Source organism: Bufo gargarizans, chromosome 10 (assembly GCF_014858855.1).
Source record: "Bufo gargarizans isolate SCDJY-AF-19 chromosome 10, ASM1485885v1, whole genome shotgun sequence".
Taxonomy (NCBI): domain Eukaryota; kingdom Metazoa; phylum Chordata; class Amphibia; order Anura; family Bufonidae; genus Bufo; species Bufo gargarizans.
Genome location: NC_058089.1, coordinates 34,627,126 through 34,650,127, shown reverse-complemented (window position 1 = coordinate 34,650,127; position 23,002 = coordinate 34,627,126). Strand labels below are relative to the sequence as shown.

Here is a 23,002-nt window from a genome sequence, read left to right as displayed (position 1 = left end):
CAATGTTTATAGGGGGCATGTAGCTTCAATGTTTATAGGGGGCATGTAGCTTCAATGTTTATAGGGGGCATGTAGCTTCAATGTTTACATTTACTTGTATTCCTGTATTCTGCTACCTGTCTGATCCCTGCCTGCTTGTCTTGACTCTCCTGTTGCCCATCTGGATTGCCTGACCTGTACCTGTGCTGCCTGCCCTGACCTATTGCCTGTCTGACTTCTCCTCTGCCTCATCCTACGGTCCTGCACTGTTGCTCCTGGTAACGACTGCTGACAACACCTGTACTTCTGGTACCTTTCTCAGGTACCTCCTGGTCCACCTGGACCAGCTGCCTCGTGTGCCTATCCTCCTCAAGAGGTAGCGAACTGGTGTTTCCATCTGGAAAGTCTATCCCCACCATCAGGGGTACTGTGAAGACCCAGGGGTTCACTTAGACAAGGCCCTTAGAGGAGGTAGGACACGTGGCACAGTGGGTTCCCATCCGCTGGTTCATGACAATGAAAATGAAAAAATTTGAGCAATGCTGGCATCATCTGGAAAGCTTTTAGAAACTTATACGGTAGGTCCTTTTCTGTATTTTGGAAAACCACTTTCATTTTGCATATTATTTTCAATCTTGCCAGGGGTAGGACTCATGACATCTTTGCCCTGGACAGACCAACATATGAAAAAAATATCTCTAGGTGCTTCTAATAATGCCATTCTCCACCAACATACCAAGTCGGTGGGACTTTGAGTTCTGGCCTGTGCCATATATTCATAGCACAGTGATGGTCCGGGCCACTGAAGCAAAGGCATTGTAAAGTAAGAGCTCACCACTATACATGACTGTGCAGAGCATGAGTACCAATGAGACTGCCATATGTTTTATAAAGTACCTGCACATTTCCGGTATTGCTTGCTCTGTGGCTGGCCTTGGCTGAAGTTTTCTCCTTGTCCTTTTTTTGCGTGCAACCTTCAACGATATTCAAAGGTCAATGTGTCATTAATTTTTCTATCACAGAGAAATTCTGCACATGAATATATACAATCCTGTACATGTAGAAATAGATCATCTAACCATATTCTGCAGATTGGGCATGTACCGTTAAGCCATAAATATGAAATTGTCTTATTTATACTGGGATGTGTCTCACTAGGACTATAACACCCTTAGGATAGGTCTTCAACATTGGGTCAGTCCAACCTCAAGGTCTTGTTGCTATCAGGACAATGAAGGTTCCTGTGTTTTTTGCATAGACATATCAGCTCACTCATATAAGAGGCTGTGCCGGGTACTGCAGCTTGTCTCTTCACCTGTATGAACCATGGTCTCTTCATTATTCAGCCTCATTGATACGTCCAGTGTGTGCTATGATAACAACAAAGATTGTAATATGCTCATAGAGACAATATATAGGGGAATGTCATCTTATGAGACATAAGGGTACAGTGCACAAAAGAAAAGGAAAAACATAATATAATTATACTGGAGTATACAGCATCAGATATACAGTCAGGTCCATAAATATTGGGACATCGACACAATTCTAACATTTTTTGCTTTATACACCACCACAATGGATTTGAAATGAAACGAACAAGATGTGCTTTACCTGCAGACTGTCAGCTTTAATTTGAGGGTATTTACATCCAAATCAGGTGAACGGTGTAGGAATTACAACAGTTTGCATATGTGACTCCCACTTGTTAAGGGACCAAAAGTAATGGGACAATTGGCTTCTCAGATGTTCCATGGCCAGGTGTGTGTTATTCCCTCATTATCCCAATTACAATGAGTAGATAAAAGGTCCAGAGTTCATTTCAAGTGTTCTATTTGCATTTGGAATCTGTTGCTGTCAACTCTCAAGATGAGATCCAAAGAGCTGTCACTATCAGTGAATCAAGCCATCATTAGGCTATAAAAACAAAACAATCATAGAGATAGCAAAAACATTAGGCGTGGCCAAAACAAATGTTTGGAACATTCTTAAAAAGAAGGAACGCACCGGTGAGCTCAGCAACACCAAAAGACACGGAAGACCACAGAAAACAACTGTGGTGGATGATTGAAGAATTCTTTCCCTGGTGAAGAAAACACCCTTCACAATAGTTGGCCAGATCAAGTACACTCTCCAGGAGGTAGGTGTATGTGTGTCAAAGTCAACAATCAAGAAAAGACTTCACCAGAGTGAATACAGAGGGTTCACCACAAGATGCAAACAATTGGTGAGCCTCAAATACAGGAAGGCCAGATTAGAGTTTGCCCAACGACATCTAAAAAAGCCTTCACAGTTCTGGAACAACATCCTATGGACGGATGAGACCAAGATCAACTTGTACCAGAGTGATGGGAAGAGAAGAGTATGGAGAAGGAAAGGAACTGCTCATGATCCTAAGCATACCACCTCATCAGTGAAGCATGGTGGTGGTAGTGTCATGGCATGGGCATGTATGGCTGCCAAACTGGTTCTCTTGTATTTATTGAGGATGTGACTGCTGACAAAAGCAGCAGGATAAATTCTGAAGTGTTTCGGGCAATATTATCTGCTCATGTTCAGCCAAATGCTTCAGAACTCATTGGACGGCTCTTCACAGTGCAGATGGACAATGACCCAAAGCATACTGCAAAAGCAACCAAATAGTTTATTAAGGGAAAGAAGTGGAATGTTATGCAATGGCCAAGTCAATCACCTGACCTGAATCCAATTGAGCATGCATTTCACTTGCTGAAGACAAAACTGAAGGGAAAATGCCCCAAGAACAAGCAGGAACTGAAGACAGTTGCAGTAGAGGCCTTGAAGAGCATCACCAGGGATGAAACCCAGCGTCTGGTCAGGTCTATGCGTTCCAGACTTCAGGCTGTAATTGACTGCAAAGGATTTGCAACCAAGTATTAAAAAGTGAAAGTTTGATTTATGATTATTATTATTATGTCCCATTACTTTTGGTCCCTTAACAAGTGGGAGGCACATATGCAAACTGTTGTAATTTCTACACCGTTCTCCTGATTAGGATGTAAATACCCTCAAATTAAAGCTGACAGTCTGCAGTTAAATCATATCTGCTGATGGCTGCTTTCTCCTGGATATCAGCCTACCATAAACATTAAAGGGGTTTTCCAGGAGTTTTATAGTGATGACCAATCTTCAGGCTAAGTCATCAGAATCTGATAGGTGGGGGTCCAACACCTGTGACCCTCGCCGATCAGCTGTTTGAGAAGGCACCAGTGCTCACAGTAGTGTTCACCAAGCACAGTGCCATACATTGTATAGGGGTTGTTCATGGTATCAAAGCTCATTCACTTAGGTCATGTGACCAATGAATGTGACGTCACACCGCCTTGGAAAACTGGAGAAAGCCGCGGTGCTACTGCAAGCGTCGGTGCCTTCTCAAACAGCTGATCGGCAGGGGTCCTGGACCCCCCCCCCCAAAATGAGATACTGATGACCTATCAGTGTAAAACTCCCAGAAAAGAGAGAAGTGATGCATCCCAAATGGCGGGGTGGCTTTGAAGAAAGGGGCAGGTCTTTAAAAAAGGTATATGTCAACACCCAGAGAAATTTCAAGGGGGGGGGGCTTCAATATATCTATTGTCCCATGAGCCAACTAGGATAAGTTGGCAAGTATGGTATACAAGGCAATAACAAGAAAAGGCTGACCCCAGGTCCCTTTAGTATTGTGTTAAAAAATATATATAATTCTATACATCTTGGTTGCATTACATCACGTGCAGAGCTTTTATTTGGTCATGATATGCTGATATTGTATACTGTATTTTACTGCTATTTAGGCACTGGACAGTGTGTTATTAAACTATGCATATTAATACAATACTGACCCAACATAATACGACTTCTGGCCAAGTTTTTTGGCTATCCTGCTGCCAACCGTAAAGGGTTATTCCCATCACAAACATTCATGGGGTATCCATAGATGTGAATGGAGAAAGGCCTTAAGCTATATGCAACTTCTCCCAGCCTTGTGCCACTTGGTCCTTGCCACATGACTATCTTGGCAGTATGCTACCCCAATCTCATTAGCTTCCAGTCTAGTTGTGTCCACACAACAGAGTGAGTTGACGACCCTCACTCACTGGGACAAGGCACCAGATGGTATGGATGTCAGATTCCTACTGTCAGCACTGTGCACCATTGGACTTCAGTTATCCACATGTCTACTTGAGCTAGAAAGGTTGTTGGAGAGATAATGAAGTCTCTCTCAGGAGGGGCATGCTTTACCCATCTCGAGAATGTGGACTGTACTAGCGATGCCACTATTGGCCCATGTGGTCCCTTCTGAGACCATTGGCCACGTAGAAGCTGCTGCAGTTGCTATGTGAGTATTATGCCCCTGGGAGTATATAAAACTATACCAGGAAAAATACATTTTACAGGTGGGAACCATATATATATTCTGCTCCTAGCATTAAACATCACTAGTAGAATTCCTTCTGCTGCAGGTGTGCAGACTACATGAAATAAGGCTACATGACTGCACAGATTACTTTATACTTCAGATATCTATCATGTGCCTTGGGGTCTTCTGATGGAGATACAATCTCTTGACTTTTAGTACAGTTCCAGGAATCGGGTGCACATGTGTGTGTACATGTCCTTGTTTATTACACTATGTCCTTTTATATGTGGAACTATTTACCTCATATTGCTATTTACCTCATATTAACATATTTAACATGGCTAATACTGATGCAAAGTGTAAGGAAATTATGTCTGTATCCACACACACATTTATATACATGTATTAATTCAGCCTTATATGCTTGTATTAAGATATGCAGAGTTCTTCTTTAAAGGAAATATTTTATAACACCAAGCCTAGTAACACAAGCTGGCAGGAAGTGGCTGTCTGAAGCTCAAAACCGCATGGCTAGAAAGAGATATGCATGCTTTGCAAAAGAATGCCACATTTATGATGAAGGTACCTGAAGAGAGAATTGCTAAATGCATAACATCATAGCTGCAGAAACATATATATGCATATATACCTTTTACGCATATATCTAACATGTGCAATAGAGATATATTTTACACTTGCTATAATACTGGTTATATAAGCATCTTGTATATTGACGTTCACCTTTTGTGAAGGACGTTTTATCAGATAAATGTTGGTACAAAATAAACAAAGATAATTCCGCGAAATATTTGAACAAAGCGAAGGTCGACAAACATGGTGGTTAGATATCTAAATTCTAAGAATTATAAATGCGTCACATATGTACCTTGTTTCTGAGAAATTATCATGACTTTTTTACTTTGGCTGTATAAAGGGAAAATTTATCAATTCGCTACCTGATTGGACTAGACATGGGGGAGGTATACGCTAATTTTGTGGTTTGAAGCTATAAATTGTCTACGATGTCTAAATAAAGGAGCAACCATTTTATACCTATCAACGTGTATTGGTCTTCAGTGGTTGTCCGGCCGGTGATTCACACACAGACAAACCAGGGGCCCTTTCACAAAGTATTGACCGACATATTGCTGTATGAAAGTGACAATACCAACATAGTGACATTCTAGTATCTACAAAGAGATTACACGTTCGGTTTGGATACATGAAACAAACTCAGTTGAGTTGAAGCATGGAAAGTGAATGAGCAGATGGGTTCCACATCAGCGTGGCCCACTGGGGAACCCTGTGGATTCATCCCTTCTAATGAAAAAAAGCTTCCCATGCCTTGAGTTTTGGTATGTTCTAGCATAGGATGTCCTGACCACCAGTCATTATCACAGGTAATGGGGAGGGGATAACACCAGATAACGCACAGAAGGAATAGACTGGAGTCTAGGCCTCAAAGTTAAGGGAGAGGGATGGTGACCTCCTAGGTATCCTTAGACCTCTCCCTGACTCCTGCCAGTATGAGTAGACCCTAAAGGTGGAAATACTCATACACCGTAACCTTAGCCCTGGATACCCTGGAAGGCTCTAGGAGTGGTGGCAGGGAATGAGACTACTGGTTCCTTTCCAGATGAAGGAACCACCGTCTCCCCGAGGCCTAGACAACAGCACACACAAGTGAACAACAAAATGCACTTAGCTTAAAGAAGAATGGAGGAGCAGGAGATCCAAAGGAACAACACACCAGCTCAACCAACTCCAGCAAGAATTATCAACCGCATGGTAAGAATTGTGAGTTAGAACTAAATAGAGCCTCATTAATGACCACAAGCTGCACCTGACAAGAGGTGTGGTCATTGCAAAACAACAACACTGCAAGAAGAAAACAGAGAGACTGTCAGATACCCTCACGTGCCGCCAGTCTCTCAGATCTTCTCACCTCTGTCATGGGAGGGACCGTGACACCTGACCACCAGTCATTAGCCTTCTGTAGATCCTACCAGCAAGACCCACACAGATCCTGCTCCCCCATCCATCTCCTGCAAAAAGTTACAACAGCCTGAGGTTGTCATCTGCTGTTGTAACATGATACTGAAACTGCTTAGCAGATGAGATCTACGGGAGACAGAAGGGGAGACAAGTCTGCAGACACAGACACTGGGCAGTCCTGGTCTGCCTAAATGGGCACCAGTTGTTTTGATTCAAGGGAAGCAGATTACCGCTGTGGCCTGTGATTGGCTGCAGTGGTCACGTATACCCCCCCTTCCATATGGACAGATGTTGATTTCAGCAACATAAAAGGAAACGGCGCCTCTGGAAGCATTAAGAACTGCTTGAGTTATGTTAATAATAATAATAATTTAAAACTTAATTTGAACATTCATTGTAAATGTATAGAAGGAAGGTGGGTGCCTAAAATAAATTCCCCTGGTGCACCTTACGTACCCTTATGGTATTTACCTGCACAGTGACAATGATGTACCTATACTTGGTAATATGCACAGATTTAAATAACGCTATTAACCCCTTCAAAGGGTTTCCCCTCATACGACATTTATCACCAATACATAGGATAGGTAATAAACATCTGATCACTGAGAACCTCAATGATCACTAGAATCCATTCCTCTTAACTGAACGACCACAGCATGCATGCTGCCGGTCCAAGCCTTTGGGTCTTAACAAACATGTTTTCTGTTTTTTTTTTTCCCATAGGCTTCACAACAGAACATGAAAAACACCCGTACATAACACAAATTAAAATATACTACTAAAAACGCATATAAAAACACTTTGAATTAGAGCCATTTTACATGCATTTTAAACATAGAAATGAAACACTGTGTGGAGACCTTAGGGTTCCATGCCTTCCAACCGTCTCGGATCCAGCAGGACAGTCCTGAATTTTGATGTTGGGATGGCTGTGACACGTCCTGACTTCAACTGTATCTGCATCCTCAGAATACAGATGCAACTGAATACAATGGCGAAGCAGAGAGCTATCACTTCCCTGCTCCGCCATCTTCCTGCCATCATTGGTTCAGAACAAGCAGGCACGATGCAGTGATATCATCACACCTGCTGCACCTAGCCGCAAATACCACAGACCACAGCAGACCTGCTATGCTCTGTTCATCGTGGGAATGTGCAGTACTCAATTTGCAGGTACTAAAAGGCCATCACTCTGTGTGAGGGCCACTTAAGGGGGCATCAAAATGTATGGGGTCATTTATGGGGGCATCCTACTGTGTTGGGGATACTTGAAAGGATATCATACTACTGGGGACATTATGAGGGCCTTAGAATTATTTAGCAAACTATGAAGGGCACTACTAAGAATGGAAACACTCTCAGGGAGCATTATTACTATAAGGGGATACTATTACTAATGAGGACAATCTAGAAGATAATTATTGCTACTGGTAGGACTTTTGGGAGTACTATTACTATAGGGGTACTCTCTGTATGGCACTATTATTTTTGCAGTGCAATATTTTAGGGCATTTGTGAGCACAGAGGGTACAGTATTGGGATAGAAGCAGGATAAAACTGAGTTTACACTTCCGTTATTTGGTCTGTTTTTTCGATCAGTTATTGTGAGCCAAAACAGGGGCGGGTCCAGGGGCGTACCTAGAGCATTTGGCACCCGGGGCGAACCCTTTGTTTGGCACCCCCCCCCTCCCCCCCCAAGAAAGTTAAGAAAACATGCACAAACTTTTTTCAATGTTTTCAATAATATTTTTACAAATTTTCGGATCCGCAAAACACATGTGGACATCTGAATGGAGCCTTACAGGGGGGTGATCAATGACAGAGGGGTGATCACCCATATAGACTACCTGATCACCTCCGTCATTGATCACCCCCCTGTAAGGCTCCATTCAGACGTCCGCATGTGTTTTGCGGATCCGATGTATGTATCAATGGATCCGTAAAAATCATACGGACGTCTGAATGGAGCCTTACAGGGGGGTGATCAATGACGGAGGTGATCAGGGAGTCTATATGGGTGATCACCCGCCTGTAAGGCTCCATTCAGACGTCCGTATGATTTTTACGGATCCATGGATACATGGATCGGATCCGCAAAACACATACGGACGTCTGAATGGAGCCTTACAGGGGGGTGATCAATGACAGGGGGTGATCAGGGAGTGTATATGGGTGATCACCCCTCTGTCATTGATCACCCCCCTGTAAGGCTCCATTCAGACATCCGCATGTGTTTTGCGGATCCGATCCATGTATCAGTGGATCCGTAAAAATCATACGGACCTCTGAATGGAGCCTTACAGGGGGGTGATCAAGGAGTCTAATGGGGTGATCAGTGGTTCAAAAGGGGTTAATAAGTGACAGGGGGGGATGGTGTAGTGTAGTGGTGTTTTGTTGTACTTTACTGAGCTGCCTGAGTCCTCTGGTGGTCGATCCAAACAAAAGGGACCACCAGAGGACCAGGTAGCAGGTATATTAGACGCTGTTATCAAAACAGCGTCTAATATACCTGTTAGGGGTTAAAAAAAAATCACATCTCCAGCCTGCCTGTCATGGTCTTACCTTCTTGCTGTTCTCCTTCGTTTGACATGTGCTGGCGGCCATCTTGGTTTCTGGGTTTCTTGTAGCCTCCCACCCTGCGGCTTCTCCTTCCCACTGGGAGGAGCTGGATGCCTAGCTCATATATATAGGAGGTCTGTGGCTTCAGTTCCTTGCTTGGTCCTCCTGTGTTCACATGCTTCTAAGACTGCAGCTGCTTCTGGTTCCTGATCCTGGCTTCGTCTGACTACCCTGCTGGTTCCTGATCCCGGCTTCGTCTGACTACCCTGCTGGTTCCTGATCCTGGCTTCGTCTGACTACGCTTCTGGTTCCTGACCTCTGGCTTCGCAAGACCCTGCTTCGGTTTAGCCATCCGTTTGGACTTTTGCCCTACAGCTTGATTTTCAATAAAGCCTTCTTATTTCCACTTATCTCTTGTTGTACGTCTGGTTCATGGTTCCATGACATTAGGACCAAGCCATGAATTCTGACGGTACAGGGCCATCCTCGCTACCTACGCTGGTTGCCAGACTTGATCAGCAGGATCACCTGTTGGGTCGGTTCGCTGTGGCGTTGCAAACCCTGCTTGAACGCACGGCTCATTTAGCTTCCGTTGCCGATGGGTCGGTTGTCGCTCCTGGGCCCGCTCCTACTGCCGCTCCGGTTGTTGCGCCAGAGTCTACCCCGACACCTGTTGCTGCGCCTGCGGTGTTTCGGGGTATGACCGGTTCTGCCCCCCTTCCACAGCGCTTTGGGGGAGAGCCAACTCAGTGCCGAGGTTTCCTTAACCAGGTGGGCATCTATTTTGAGTTGCTGCCACATGCCTTTCCTACTGAGAGATCAAAGGTGGGCTTCTTGATCTCGCTGCTCTCGGACAAGGCCTTGGCCTGGGCCAGCCCTTTATGGGAGAACAACAATCCGGTGGTTGCCGAGTTTTCCGGTTTTGTTGCTTCTCTTCGGAAGGTATTCGATGTGCCGGCTCGTGCTGCCTCTGCTGCGAAGCTCCTTATGTCCATCAGACAGGGTTCACGATCCGTAGCTGAATACGCCATTGAGTTTCGTACCCTGGCAGCAGAGGTGGGCTGGAATAATGAGGCTCTGGTCGCTGCTTTCTCTCATGGTCTCTCGGATGCCTTGAAGGATGAGGTTGCAGCTAAGGACCTACCAGTGGAGCTCGAGTCTCTTATTTCTTTCCTGATTTTGATTGACACCAGACTCAGGGAGAGACCTTCCTTTAAGGAGAGCCTGCGGAGGTCTTCTAACAGATTGGCGCCTACGTTTGCTGTCCCACCCGTGCCTCCCTCTCCTCCCACGCCTCCTGGGGATGACTTGTCTGGGGGTGAACCCATGCAGCTGGGGTTTGCTCGCCTGTCCGAGGGGGAGAGGGTACTCCGGAGACGCGAGGGCCGATGCATGTACTGTGGTCTCGGTGGGCATTTTCGGTTGGCATGCCCGAACCGTCCGGGAAACGCTCGCACCTGAGATCCTGTCGGGGGCAGATCTTGGGTGGAGTCTCCTCGTCCCCGGTTTCCCGTGTTGACAAACCACTGATTACTGTTGTCCTCTCCTGGGTCGGGGGCTCGGTGACGACCCAGGCGTTGGTGGACTCTGGTGCTGGTGGTTTGTTCATTGATAGTGTGTTCGCTGCCGCCAATTCCATTCCTCTGCAGCCTCGAGGTTCCCCACTGGCTCTTGAGGCGATAGACGGCAGACCCCTTCTGCCGCCACACGTGACTCAGGAGACCCTTCCAGTGGGGATGGCCATTGGTGCCGTTCACAGAGAGTCGGTCTGTCTTCAGGTTATTTCGTCTCCACACTACTCGGTGGTCTTGGGGTACCCCTGGCTCCAGAAGCATAATCCGACTTTCGATTGGAGATCGGCCGAGATCCTCTCGTGGTCACCGCAGTGTGGGGCTAGTTGCATCCATGGGCCTGTCAAGTTGCTGTGTACTTCCTCGGACTCTCTGTTGCCTCCTGAATACGAGGAGTACCGGGATGTATTCGATAAGGTGCGTGCGGTTGCCCTACCTCCGCACCGCCCATACGATTGTGCCATAGAGTTACAATCTGGTGCCGTTCCTCCTCGTGGCAAAGTCTATCCACTGTCGGTAGCGGAGAATGAGGCCATGGAGGAGTACGTGAGGGAGGCGTTTTCACGCGGACACATTCGCAAATCCTCGTCCCCGGCAGGGGCTGGATTTTTCTTTGTGAAAAAGAAGGGCGGTGAGTTGAGGCCTTGCATCGATTACAGGGGTCTCAATCGCATCACGATCAAGAACGCTTACCCGATACCCTTGATTTCCGAGCTGTTCGATCGCCTCAAAGGGGCCACGGTCTTTACCAAACTCGACCTGAGGGCGGCATATAACCTGGTAAGGATCAAGGTGGGCGATGAGTGGAAGACCGCGTTTAACACCAGGACCGGTCATTATGAATCCTTGGTTATGCCCTTTGGGTTGTGCAATGCGCCCGCAGTCTTCCAGGAATTCATCAACGATGTTTTCCGTGACCTGTTGCAGCAGTGTGTGGTGGTCTATTTGGATGACATCTTGGTATATTCTGAATCCATGGAGGCCCACATTCTGGATGTCAGACGAGTGTTGCAACGGTTACGAGAGAACAGGCTGTTCGGTAAGCTTGAGAAATGCGAATTTCACCGATCCCAGGTAACCTTCTTAGGTTACATCATTTCCGCTGAGGGGTTCTCCATGGATCCTGAGAAGGTTTCGGCTGTCTTACAGTGGCCCCAGCCCAGTGGTCTTCGTGCCCTGCAGCGCTTTTTGGGCTTCGCCAATTATTATCGGAAGTTCATCAGGGACTTTTCCATGCTAGCCAAGCCTCTCACGGATCTGACCAGGAAGGGCAGTAATCCCCAGGTCTGGCCGCTCGAGGCCATCCGAGCTTTTGAGGCTCTAAAGTCCGCCTTTGTGTCGGCTCCGATTCTGTCGCATCCCAACCCTGGGTTGCCTTTTGTCCTCGAGGTGGACGCGTCTGAGACGGGAGTAGGCGCCCTTCTGTCTCAGCGTAGAACACCAGAGGGTCCTCTGCTTCCTTGTGGGTTTTACTCCCGGAAACTGTCTTCCGCGGAGTGCAACTATCAGATTGGTGACAGGGAGTTATTGGCCATCGTGCAGGCCCTTAAAGAATGGAGGCACTTGCTCGAGGGCTCGGTGGTTCCGGTTCTCATCCTGACGGACCACAAGAATCTGACCTACCTCTCTGAGGCCAAGAGATTGACACCACGTCAGGCCAGATGGGCTCTGTTCTTGTCACGTTTTAATTACGTGGTCTCCTACCTACCCGGTTCCAAGAACATCAGAGCGGATGCCTTATCACGGCAGTACTCCGAGCTGTCCGGGGAGGAGTCGATTCCGACTTCGGTCATACCTCCGAATCAGATCCTTGCCGCCATTCGTACCAGCCTGACCTCTCCCCTGGGTGAGCAGATTTTGGCGGCTCAATCTGGTGCTCCCTCTGGGAGACCCAACGGCAGATGTTTTGTGCCTGAGGAGTTGCGCACTCGGTTGTTGCGAACCTACCATAACTCCAAGGCCGCGGGGCATCCTGGAAAGAATCAGCTGTCCTGGGCTGTTTCACGTCTGTTCTGGTGGCCTTCGCTACGTTCCGACATCGCCGCATATGTAGCGGCATGCTCTGTTTGTGCCCAGAGTAAGTCCCCTCGGCACCTTCCGTTGGGCCTTTTGCAACCCATAGCCACCGGGGAGCGTCCATGGTCACACCTGGGGATGGATTTCATTGTGGACCTCCCTGCATCCCGAGGCCATACGGTCATTCTCATGATTGTGGATCGGTTTTCCAAAATGTGCCACTGTGTTCCTCTCAAGAAGTTACCCTCTGCACAAGAGTTGGCCTCGATTTTTGCCAGGGAGGTCTTCCGGTTGCACGGTTTGCCCAAGGAGATTGTGTCGGATCGGGGGAGTCAGTTTGTGTCCAGGTTCTGGCGCGCCTTTTGCTCCCAGTTGGGGATTCATCTCTCTTTCTCCTCGGCCTACCACCCTCAGTCCAATGGGGCCGCAGAACGATCCAATCAGGCCTTGGAGCAATTCCTTCGTTGCTATGTCTCCGATCACCAAGACAATTGGGCTGACCTCCTGCCTTGGGCTGAGTTTGCCAGGAACACGGCGGTGAACTCTTCCTCTGGGACGTCTCCCTTCATGGCCAATTATGGGTTCCAACCTGCCGTGTTACCGGAGGTATTCTCTCCCCAGGATATTCCGGCTGTGGAGGATCACCTTTCCGTCCTACGTGCTTCTTGGGTACAGATCCAGAGGTCCCTTGAGGTCTCTGCGCAGCGCCAGAGACTCCAGGCTGATCGCAGACGAGCGCCCGCTCCTTCCTACCAGGTCGGAGACCACGTATGGTTGTCCACCCGCAATCTCAACCTTCGAGTGCCCACTCCCAAGCTGGCGCCTCGCTTTGTTGGTCCCTTCCGAGTGCTTCGCAGGGTAAACCCGGTAGCCTATGCCCTTGCGCTTCCTCCTGGCATGCGGATCTCCAACGTGTTTCATGTCTCCCTGTTGAAGCCACTGGTGTGTAATCGTTTCACTTCCTCGGTTCCTCGGCCGGTCCAAGTGGGCAATCGTGAGGAGTATGAGGTGAGCAATATCCTGGACTCACGCCTGGTCCGCGGTCGGGTGCAGTTTTTGGTCCATTGGCGTGGTTATGGTCCAGAGGAGCGTTCCTGGGTTCCCTCCGCAGATGTCCATGCTCCTGCCTTGCTCCGAGCCTTCCACGCACGCTTCCCTCAGAAACCGTTCTTTACTCCGCGGAGGAGGGGCCCTTGAGGGGGAGGTACTGTCATGGTCTTACCTTCTTGCTGTTCTCCTTCGTTTGACATGTGCTGGCGGCCATCTTGGTTTCTGGGTTTCTTGTAGCCTCCCACCCTGCGGCTTCTCCTTCCCACTGGGAGGAGCTGGATGCCTAGCTCATATATATAGGAGGTCTGTGGCTTCAGTTCCTTGCTTGGTCCTCCTGTGTTCACATGCTTCTAAGACTGCAGCTGCTTCTGGTTCCTGATCCTGGCTTCGTCTGACTACCCTGCTGGTTCCTGATCCCGGCTTCGTCTGACTACCCTGCTGGTTCCTGATCCTGGCTTCGTCTGACTACGCTTCTGGTTCCTGACCTCTGGCTTCGCAAGACCCTGCTTCGGTTTAGCCATCCGTTTGGACTTTTGCCCTACAGCTTGATTTTCAATAAAGCCTTCTTATTTCCACTTATCTCTTGTTGTACGTCTGGTTCATGGTTCCATGACACTGCCAGCGAGCGATCGCCGCTGGCAGGCTGGAGATCCACTCGCTTACCTTCCGTTGTAATTAAGGGGGGGTGTTATTAAGGGAGGGTGTGTAATTAAGGGGAGAAGAGAGGGTGCAGCCTGCACCCCCTTAAAAAAATCACTTTCCATCTGCACCAAAAAGAAAAAAAATCCAAATCCCCATCAATAAAATGAACAAATCCTGCACCCCCCCTTAATTACACCCTCTCTTCTCCCCTTAATAACAAACCCCCCCCCTTAATTACACCCCCTCCCTCCTCACCTTAATTACACGGTACACCCCGACCCCCCCCCCCCCTTAATTACACAATTATTTACTTAACTTTACTTGTGTGTGTCTCACATTTATTTTGATGATGCCCCCGGCCGTCCGGCCGTCCGACCGCTGCGCTGGTATAATAGCTGGATCATGGATGGGATCCTTCTGATCCGTGAAGGCGGCGGCGCGGTGTCAGCGTCGTGACGTCGTCACGTCATGTTGCGCGCCGCCTGCCGCCGCAATAATTCTTCTTCCACTGGACCGAAGCCGGCGCCTGGCGCCGAGTCGCGTCGCACAGTCGCCGCAGTGGATGGAGCCGGGGCCGGGGGCTGGTGACTCCGGCGTCAGCACCCCCCTTGTGAGTGGCACCCGGGGCGGCCCGCCCCCCCCTTAGTACGCCACTGGGCGGGTCAAAATACAAAATAGGTGCAAATCTTTACATTATACCTGATCTCTGAGTAGGCTTGACTACTGGTTTTGGCTCACAAAAACTGATCAAAATAACTGACCAAATAATTGAAGTGTGAACTCAGCCTAACACTGTTGGAGTACTAGGATGAGGAGGAGGATGGAAAAGTAAGGAACCTAAGAGGTCTGTGTGGCAAATTCTGCAGAGATGAGTTGTGGCTGGAAGAAGTCATCAAGGTGGGCTGGGCCAAGTGGAGAAGATGATAGAGAAAAACATCTGTGAGTATTGGATGCTTATTACTGTATAATGTGTTTGGTGGTGCTAAATATAATATCCATCCTAGGGCACTAAAGGGGCATTATGCTGTGTGAGGGCACTAAGGGGGCATTATGCTGTGTGAGGGCACTAAGGGGGCATTATGCTGTGTGAGGGCACTAAGGGGGCATCATTATTGTGTGGGGGTATGTATTTTTTGCATCATACCCCCACACAAGTGACAAGATGGTCAGGGTTTCATCTGTGTTTGGTTAGCGTGTCTGTTTTTTGCCTCCTCTCTTCCCCATGTGTCGTCCGCTTACCATTCTCACCGCTAGGCACATGACGTGTGAATGAAACCTGGGGACAGATGCAAAAATGTTTGCAATGAATCTTCTGCGTGTGAACATCCCCTCACAGCATCACAGTCCAGGATACATTAGATCTGCTGCTTCTGAGGACAGATGTTTCACAGGTGAGTCACTGCTCCAGAGAGACATTTTGTTTTGCCTGAAGCACACGGCACATACCAGAAGTGCAAAAAAAGTTTTTAATCAAATGAAAGTAGACAGGAAGAAAACTAACAGATATTTGATTACTTTTCTAAAATTGACTAGTAATCACTAAATAAGATAATTGGATAATTGGTCTTGCATAACATGTCAGTAGCGCTAGGGTGGTGCGTGTACACCAAACCTGGGAGCCAACAAGTTAGGCTACTGTCACATCTGCGTTTTACTTTCCGATTTTGAGATCTGTCATAGGGTCTCAAAACCGGAATAAAACACTTCAGTTTTGTCCCCAATGACTGAACTGAAGGGAACAGAGTGCACCAGAATGCATTCCGTTCCATTTTGTTTCGTTCCCATGCCGGACACAAAACCGCTGCAAGCAGCATTTTTTTGTGCAGCATGAGAAACTGAACATGTCGGATCCAGCACCAAAAACCATGTAAGTGAAAAGTGCAGGATCCATTTTTTCAGATATGTTCATTTTCGATATAATACAACTGGATCCGCTCTGAACGGATGCAGACAGTTGTATTATTTAAACAGATGTGCTTTGCTGTGGTCTTGAGATACCATGCGGTATCTCTAAACTGGACAGCAATAACGCATATGTGAAAGTAGCCTTAGGCTAGTGCCACATGGTGACACATAGGGTACAACTACACTGCGACGTGTCGCATGACATTGATGTCGCACAAAAGTCGCGCAGCAATTGTAGTGTCGCACTGCGACATGCGACATGTTGCGACTGCGACAGTCACAGAAAAATCCATCACTCACATGCACATACAGTACTGCGAAAAGGTTGTAGGCAGGTGTGGAAAAATTGCAAGCACTACAAAGTAAGAATTCTGTCAACAATTCTTAATAGTCAAAAGTTGTTCATAGTTAAAATTTTAATTTATTCTGCACCAGAATAAAAATACATGTCCAAAGTGTGTGACTAGGAAAACATCCCCAAAAATCCACTGCATGAATTACATGGCTTTTTTCTCCCAAAAAATTGCTACCAAAAAACTGACAAACATTTTGAAGCCCTTTAGGGAAGCCTACTGAAAAAAACTTTGTTTTGACAAAAAAAAAAACTGATCCCAAACTCCCTACAAAAATACTAAAAACCAAAATGCTGTGTATGCAGACTTTACAATTTTTTACTATAAAATCTACCTCACCAAGAAAATGCGTTATCACGATCGGCGTAACTGTCACATACGTGACACGGAGGGAGGAAAAGAGGGAGGCCCTGCCCTAGTGAGAGGGAAGGTGGTGACCCCTGACTCACCTTGCGTCTGGCACCTGGCTGCCCTGTCGTCCCTAGACGGGTTCCTCACCCGTACGCCGATCACGTGCCTAAAACCCTGGCTTTCCCTAGGATGAGCCCTAGATAGTGAACAGGGCGGTGGGAACACTAGTCCGCACCACTAGCTCTAGAGGAAAACACCAAGGGGAGGACAGACAATACAAACTAAACATATAATCCCAGGTGGGCAACAACAGGAGACAACAAAAGCCCAACAGGGATCCGGAGGGTAGCACTCTGGAACAACAACCAGATTCTCAGCTCCAGTGGGTCAGCATAGATGTCCAGGCAGGAAGCTCTATAACTGGCAACAAGAGAAGTGTGAGAGGAGAATATAAGGAGTTTGGGAGTGGCAGACAAGAAACAGCTGAGAAGGAGAAGCTACGGATCCCTGAGTGAGACAAAAAGGATAGCAAGGCAAACACAGAAAACAAACACTAAGAAACACCGTGATCTTTAGACATAGAGCGCGCAGCCACCCGCTGCGACTTCCTGACCCCGGGTATAACGGAGTCAGACGTGGCTCTTGACACCCTCGTGACAGTACCCCCCCTTTCACGAGGGGCCTCCGGACACTCAGGACCAGGTCTCTCCGGATGAGAGACATGGAAAGCCTGAATCAACCTGTTGGCGTTTACCTCTGATGCTGGAACCCACATTCTTTCCTCGGGACCGTAACCCCTCCAATGCACCAGATACTGAAGAGAGCGGCGGACCCGACGAGAATCAACAATTCTGGATATTTGAAATTCCAGATTACCATCCACAACAACAGGAGGAGGTGGCAGCGGTGATGGTTCTAGAGGTGGAACATACTTCTTGAGCAACGACTTATGGAAGACGTTATGGATCTTAAAAGTCTGAGGTAGCTCCAGGCGAAAAGCCACAGGGTTAATGACGGCTACAATTTTATAAGGACCAATGAACCTAGGACCCAGTTTCCAAGAGGGAACCTTCAACTTAATATTCCTAGTAGACAACCACACATAGTCATTCACTCCTAGGTCCGGACCTGGCGACCGTTTCTTATCGGCCATGCATTTGTATTTACCACTCATATTTTTCAAGTTAGCTTGCACCTTCTGCCATACCGATGAAAGAGATGAAGAAAACCGTTCCTCTTCGGGAACCCCAGAAGACCCCCCCTCTTTGAAAGTACAAAATTGGGGATGAAAACCGTATGCACCAAGAAATGGTGACTTGCCAGTGGATTCCTGACGGCGATTATTTATGGCAAACTCGGCTAACGGTAAATATGATGACCACACCTCTTGGTTTTCAGACGCAAAACACCTTAAATATGTTTCTAGGTTTTGGTTGGTACGCTCAGTCTGTCCATTCGACTGAGGATGGAAAGCTGAGGAAAAGGATAAGTGTACCCCTAAACGGGTACAAAAAGCTTTCCAAAACTTAGAAATAAACTGGGTTCCCCGATCCGAAACCACATCGGAAGGGACCCCGTGAAGCTTCACGATTTCACTGATAAACACCTGAGCAAGAGTCTTAGCATTAGGAAGTGCTGGTAAGCGCAATAAAGTGTACCATTTTGCTAAACCTGTCTACTACTACCAAGAGAACTGTTTTACCCGCAGACAAAGGTAAGTCAGTGATGAAATCCATTGATAGATGTGTCCATGGTCTATTGGGGATGAAAAGTGGCAATAAAGACCCTGCTGGACGTGTATGAGAGACTTTCGCGCGTGCACAAGTAGAACAAGTAGACACGAAATCTATTACATCCTGACGCAACCTTGGCCACCAAAAACGACGAGACAATAGCTCCAAGGTTGCTTTACTACCCTGGGTGCCCAGCAAGTGCCGAATTATGATGTTCCTTCAATAACTCAAGACGCAGGTTTAACGGTACAAACAATTTCTCTGAGGGGCAAGAGGCCGGGGCGTCCCCCTGGGCCTCTAACACCTTTCCCTCTAGAACAGAGTGTACAGCCGAGACAACCACTCCTCTTTGTAAAATAGGTACCGGATCACTAACATTACCCCCTCCAGGGAAACTACGAGACAATGCGTCTGCCTTGGTATTTTTTGCCCCAGGACGATAGGTGATTACAAAGTTAAATCTGGTAAAGAATAGCGACCACCTAGCTTGTCTAGGGGTGAGACGCTTAGCCGATTCTAGGTACAGAAGGTTTTTGTGATCCGTAATTACCGTGACGGGGTGGATTGCTCCCTCTAAGAAGTGACGCCACTCTTCAAACGCCAGTTTAATCGCCAACAGTTCCCTATTTCCAATATCATAGTTCTTTTCTGCTGCAGATAATTTTTTGGAAAAGAAAGCGCAAGGACGCCATTTGCCAGGAGACGGACCCTGAGACAATACAGCCCCCACTCCCACCTCCGACGCATCAACTTCAACAATAAAAGGCTGGGAGACATCAGGTTGAATTAGAACAGGTGCCGAGGTAAATCTCTCTTTTAGAGAGGAAAATGCAATTTTAGCGGCGTCAGACCATTTAGAAAAATCAGTCCCCTTCCTAGTCATGTCAGTAAGGGGTTTAACGATCACTGAATAATTTTTAATAAACTTTCTGTAGAAATTTGCGAAACCCAAAAACCGTTGTAGAGCTTTAAGGTTCTCAGGAAGATCCCAATCTAAAATTGCCTGGACCTTCCCAGGATCCATACGGAAACCTGAAGCAGATAATAGATATCCCAGGAATTGTATTTCCTGAACGGCGAAGACACATTTTTCAATTTTCGCATATAATTTATTCGTCCGTAGGACCTGCAGTACTTGCCTGACATGTACTTCATGTGTTTTCAGATCAGCCGAATAAATTAAGATATCATCTAGGTATATGACTACAAACCTGCCGATGAGATGACTAAAAATATCATTAACGAAATGTTGGAAGACAGCAGGGGCATTGGTCAGACCGAAAGGCATGACTAAATTTTCGTAATGCCCCTCAGGGGTGTTAAAAGCTGTCTTCCACTCATCCCCTTCCTTGATACGAATCAGATTGTAGGCCCCCCTAAGATCAAGTTTGGAGAACCACCTAGCACCCGCAATCTGATTAAAAAGGTCAGGAATGAGAGGAAGAGGGTATGGGTCTCGGACGGTTATCCGGTTTAGCTCACGGAAATCTAGGCAAGGACGCAGGCCCCCATCTTTCTTTTTAACAAAGAAAAACCCTGCAGCCACGGGTGAAGAAGAGGGTCTGATGTGTCCCTTGGCCAGACTCTCGGAGATATAATCTTTCATGGCTTGTCTCTCGGGACCCGAAAGATTATACAACCTGGACTTGGGTAATTTTGCACCGGGAATCAGGTTAACCGGGCAATCATAAGGACGATGAGGTGGTAGCTTCTGACAACCCTTTTCAGAAAAAACGTCCTCAAAGTCCGAAATAAATGTAGGTAGGGAAGCTATGGAGGCGATTAAGCAATTGTTATTTAAGCAATTCTCTCTGCAATGCTCACTCCACTCCAATATCTCCCTGGCCTGCCAATCCACCACTGGATTGTGCGCTACCAACCAGGGAAGACCCAATACCACAGGAGAGGGAAGGCCCTCCAGAACGTAACATGAAAGACGCTCCTTATGGTGGTCCCCTACCCGAAGATGTAAGTTATGGACAACGTGAGTGAGGTTTCTCTGAGACAGAGGAGCAGAGTCAATAGCGAATATGGGAATGGGTCTCTGCAGCGTACAGAGAGACAAACCCATAGTGCGGGCAAAATGGGCATCTATCAAATTTACCCCTGCACCACTGTCTAGAAAAAAAGAAATAGACTCCGTCTTAACACCAAAAACAATAACCGCTGGCAACACAAATTGAGATGTTCGTATGGAGGAAACGTATACCCCCCGGCTGACATCCTCCGCACAGCCTGGGGTTAGTAGTTTTCCGACGGTCTTTTGTTTTTGGGAAAGGAGGGACAGACATTAATGAAATGACCCTTCCCCCCACAGAAAAAACAAGCCCCCCACCTACGGCGAACCTCAGGAGGACGGACCTGACGAGAAGTTCCTCCTAGCTGCATAGGCTCATCCAAGTCCGTACAGACTAACTGCTGCTTGGGAGAGGTTACCGATTGCTCAGGAATTTTCGATCTCTCCCTAAGACGTCTATCTATCCTGATAGAGAGGGACATAACAGCATCAAGGGAGAGGGGGGTCTCATACAGCGCAAGCGCATCCTTAACCCTTTCAGATAACCCAGAGCAGAACTGACTCCTGAGAGCCGGGTCGTTCCACTGAGTATCCGTAGCCCACCTGCGGAACTCTGAGCAATATTCCTCTGCTGGCCGATCTCCCTGTAGGAGTCTCCGTAACTTCGACTCAGCCAGGGCGACACGGTCAGGGTCATCATATATGAGACCCAAAGCCCCAAAAAATCCCTCCACTGACCGGAGAGCCTGGGAACCAGGGGGTAACGAGAACGCCCAGGATTGCGGGTCCCCCTGAAGCAGGGAAATAACAATCCCCACCCGCTGTTCTTCATTACCTGAGGAGTAAGGGCGCAGCTTAAAATATAATTTGCAGGCCTCACGGAACAACACAAATTTGTCCCTTCCCCCAGAGAATCTGTCAGGAAGAACAACCTTGGGTTCTGTAACAACCTGGTTACCCATAGCAACCGCTGGGCTTACGGTCTGCTACATTTGCTGCTGCTGTTGGAGGACAGACGCCTTCAATCCTGCCACCTCCAAAGACAGGCCTTGAAGCTGTTTTGCCAAAGCAGCAATAGGATCCATATTGGATTCTAAGTAGAGAAAAAAAAAAAATATATATATATATATATTATTTTTTATTTTTTTCTCAAAAAATAAGGGCCAGTTATAATATCACGATCGGCGTAACTGTCACATACGTGACACGGAGGGAGGAAAAGAGGGAGGCCCTGCCCTAGTGAGAGGGAAGGTGGTGACCCCTGACTCACCTTGCGTCTGGCACCTGGCTGCCCTGTCGTCCCTAGACGGGTTCCTCACCCGTACGCCGATCACGTGCCTAAAACCCTGGCTTTCCCTAGGATGAGCCCTAGATAGTGAACAGGGCGGTGGGAACACTAGTCCGCACCACTAGCTCTAGAGGAAAACACCAAGGGGAGGACAGACAATACAAACTAAACATATAATCCCAGGTGGGCAACAACAGGAGACAACAAAAGCCCAACAGGGATCCGGAGGGTAGCACTCTGGAACAACAACCAGATTCTCAGCTCCAGTGGGTCAGCATAGATGTCCAGGCAGGAAGCTCTATAACTGGCAACAAGAGAAGTGTGAGAGGAGAATATAAGGAGTTTGGGAGTGGCAGACAAGAAACAGCTGAGAAGGAGAAGCTACGGATCCCTGAGTGAGACAAAAAGGATAGCAAGGCAAACACAGAAAACAAACACTAAGAAACACCGTGATCTTTAGACATAGAGCGCGCAGCCACCCGCTGCGACTTCCTGACCCCGGGTATAACGGAGTCAGACGTGGCTCTTGACACCCTCGTGACATGCGTCTGCTCGGCGTGTGACGCCAGCCTTATTACAGCAATTTATTGTGAAGTCCACATGCACAGCATTTTTGTAGCTTTTTGTGGCCAGTGGAGTGTGTAAGTGATACTCTGCATAATGGGCAGCGGAAAGGCAGGTTAAAAATTAACTACATCGCTATCATCTTTCCTATGGGAAAAGTTTCAGTTTTAGGGATTAGTGAAGCAAAAGTAATTTCTGTCAATCAGTGCTGACACGTACATGCCTGCTTAATACTGTAGTCTACGGCTGACGGCACAAGTGTACACAGATGCATGGATTTCCCATAGAGGAAAGATCTGCCCAATTATCACTGACATTCTACAATGTGAACAATCACTACTAATCTCTAAAATGTCTGGCCTTAAGGCCACCATACACATTATACACATGTCAGCGGACCCCGCTGTGTTTGGGGGCACTGACTGACAATCTATTGTTTACGGTGCATTCACGTGACCGGATGATGCTGATCCGCAAAAGAATATGGATGATGTCCGTGTTGCATCTGTTTTTTTCTTTGCAGACCCATTGTAAAAATGCTTATTCTTGTCCGCAAAACAGACAAGAATAGGACATGTTCTACCTTTTTTTGCGGGACTGTGAAACGAACATACAGATG

The 23,002-nt window shown here is 47.4% G+C and overlaps 1 protein-coding gene across 1 annotated transcript in view; it reads right to left on the bottom strand.

Annotated features, from left to right (window-relative positions):
- LMNTD2 (lamin tail domain containing 2) overlaps nt 1-23,002 on the bottom strand; it is a 51,748-nt gene that overhangs the window by 16,427 nt on the left and 12,319 nt on the right. The window contains exon 2 of the mRNA XM_044270760.1: nt 877-953. Within this exon, the coding sequence (XP_044126695.1) occupies nt 877-953 (77 nt within the window). The remainder of the gene's footprint in view (nt 1-876; nt 954-23,002) is intronic.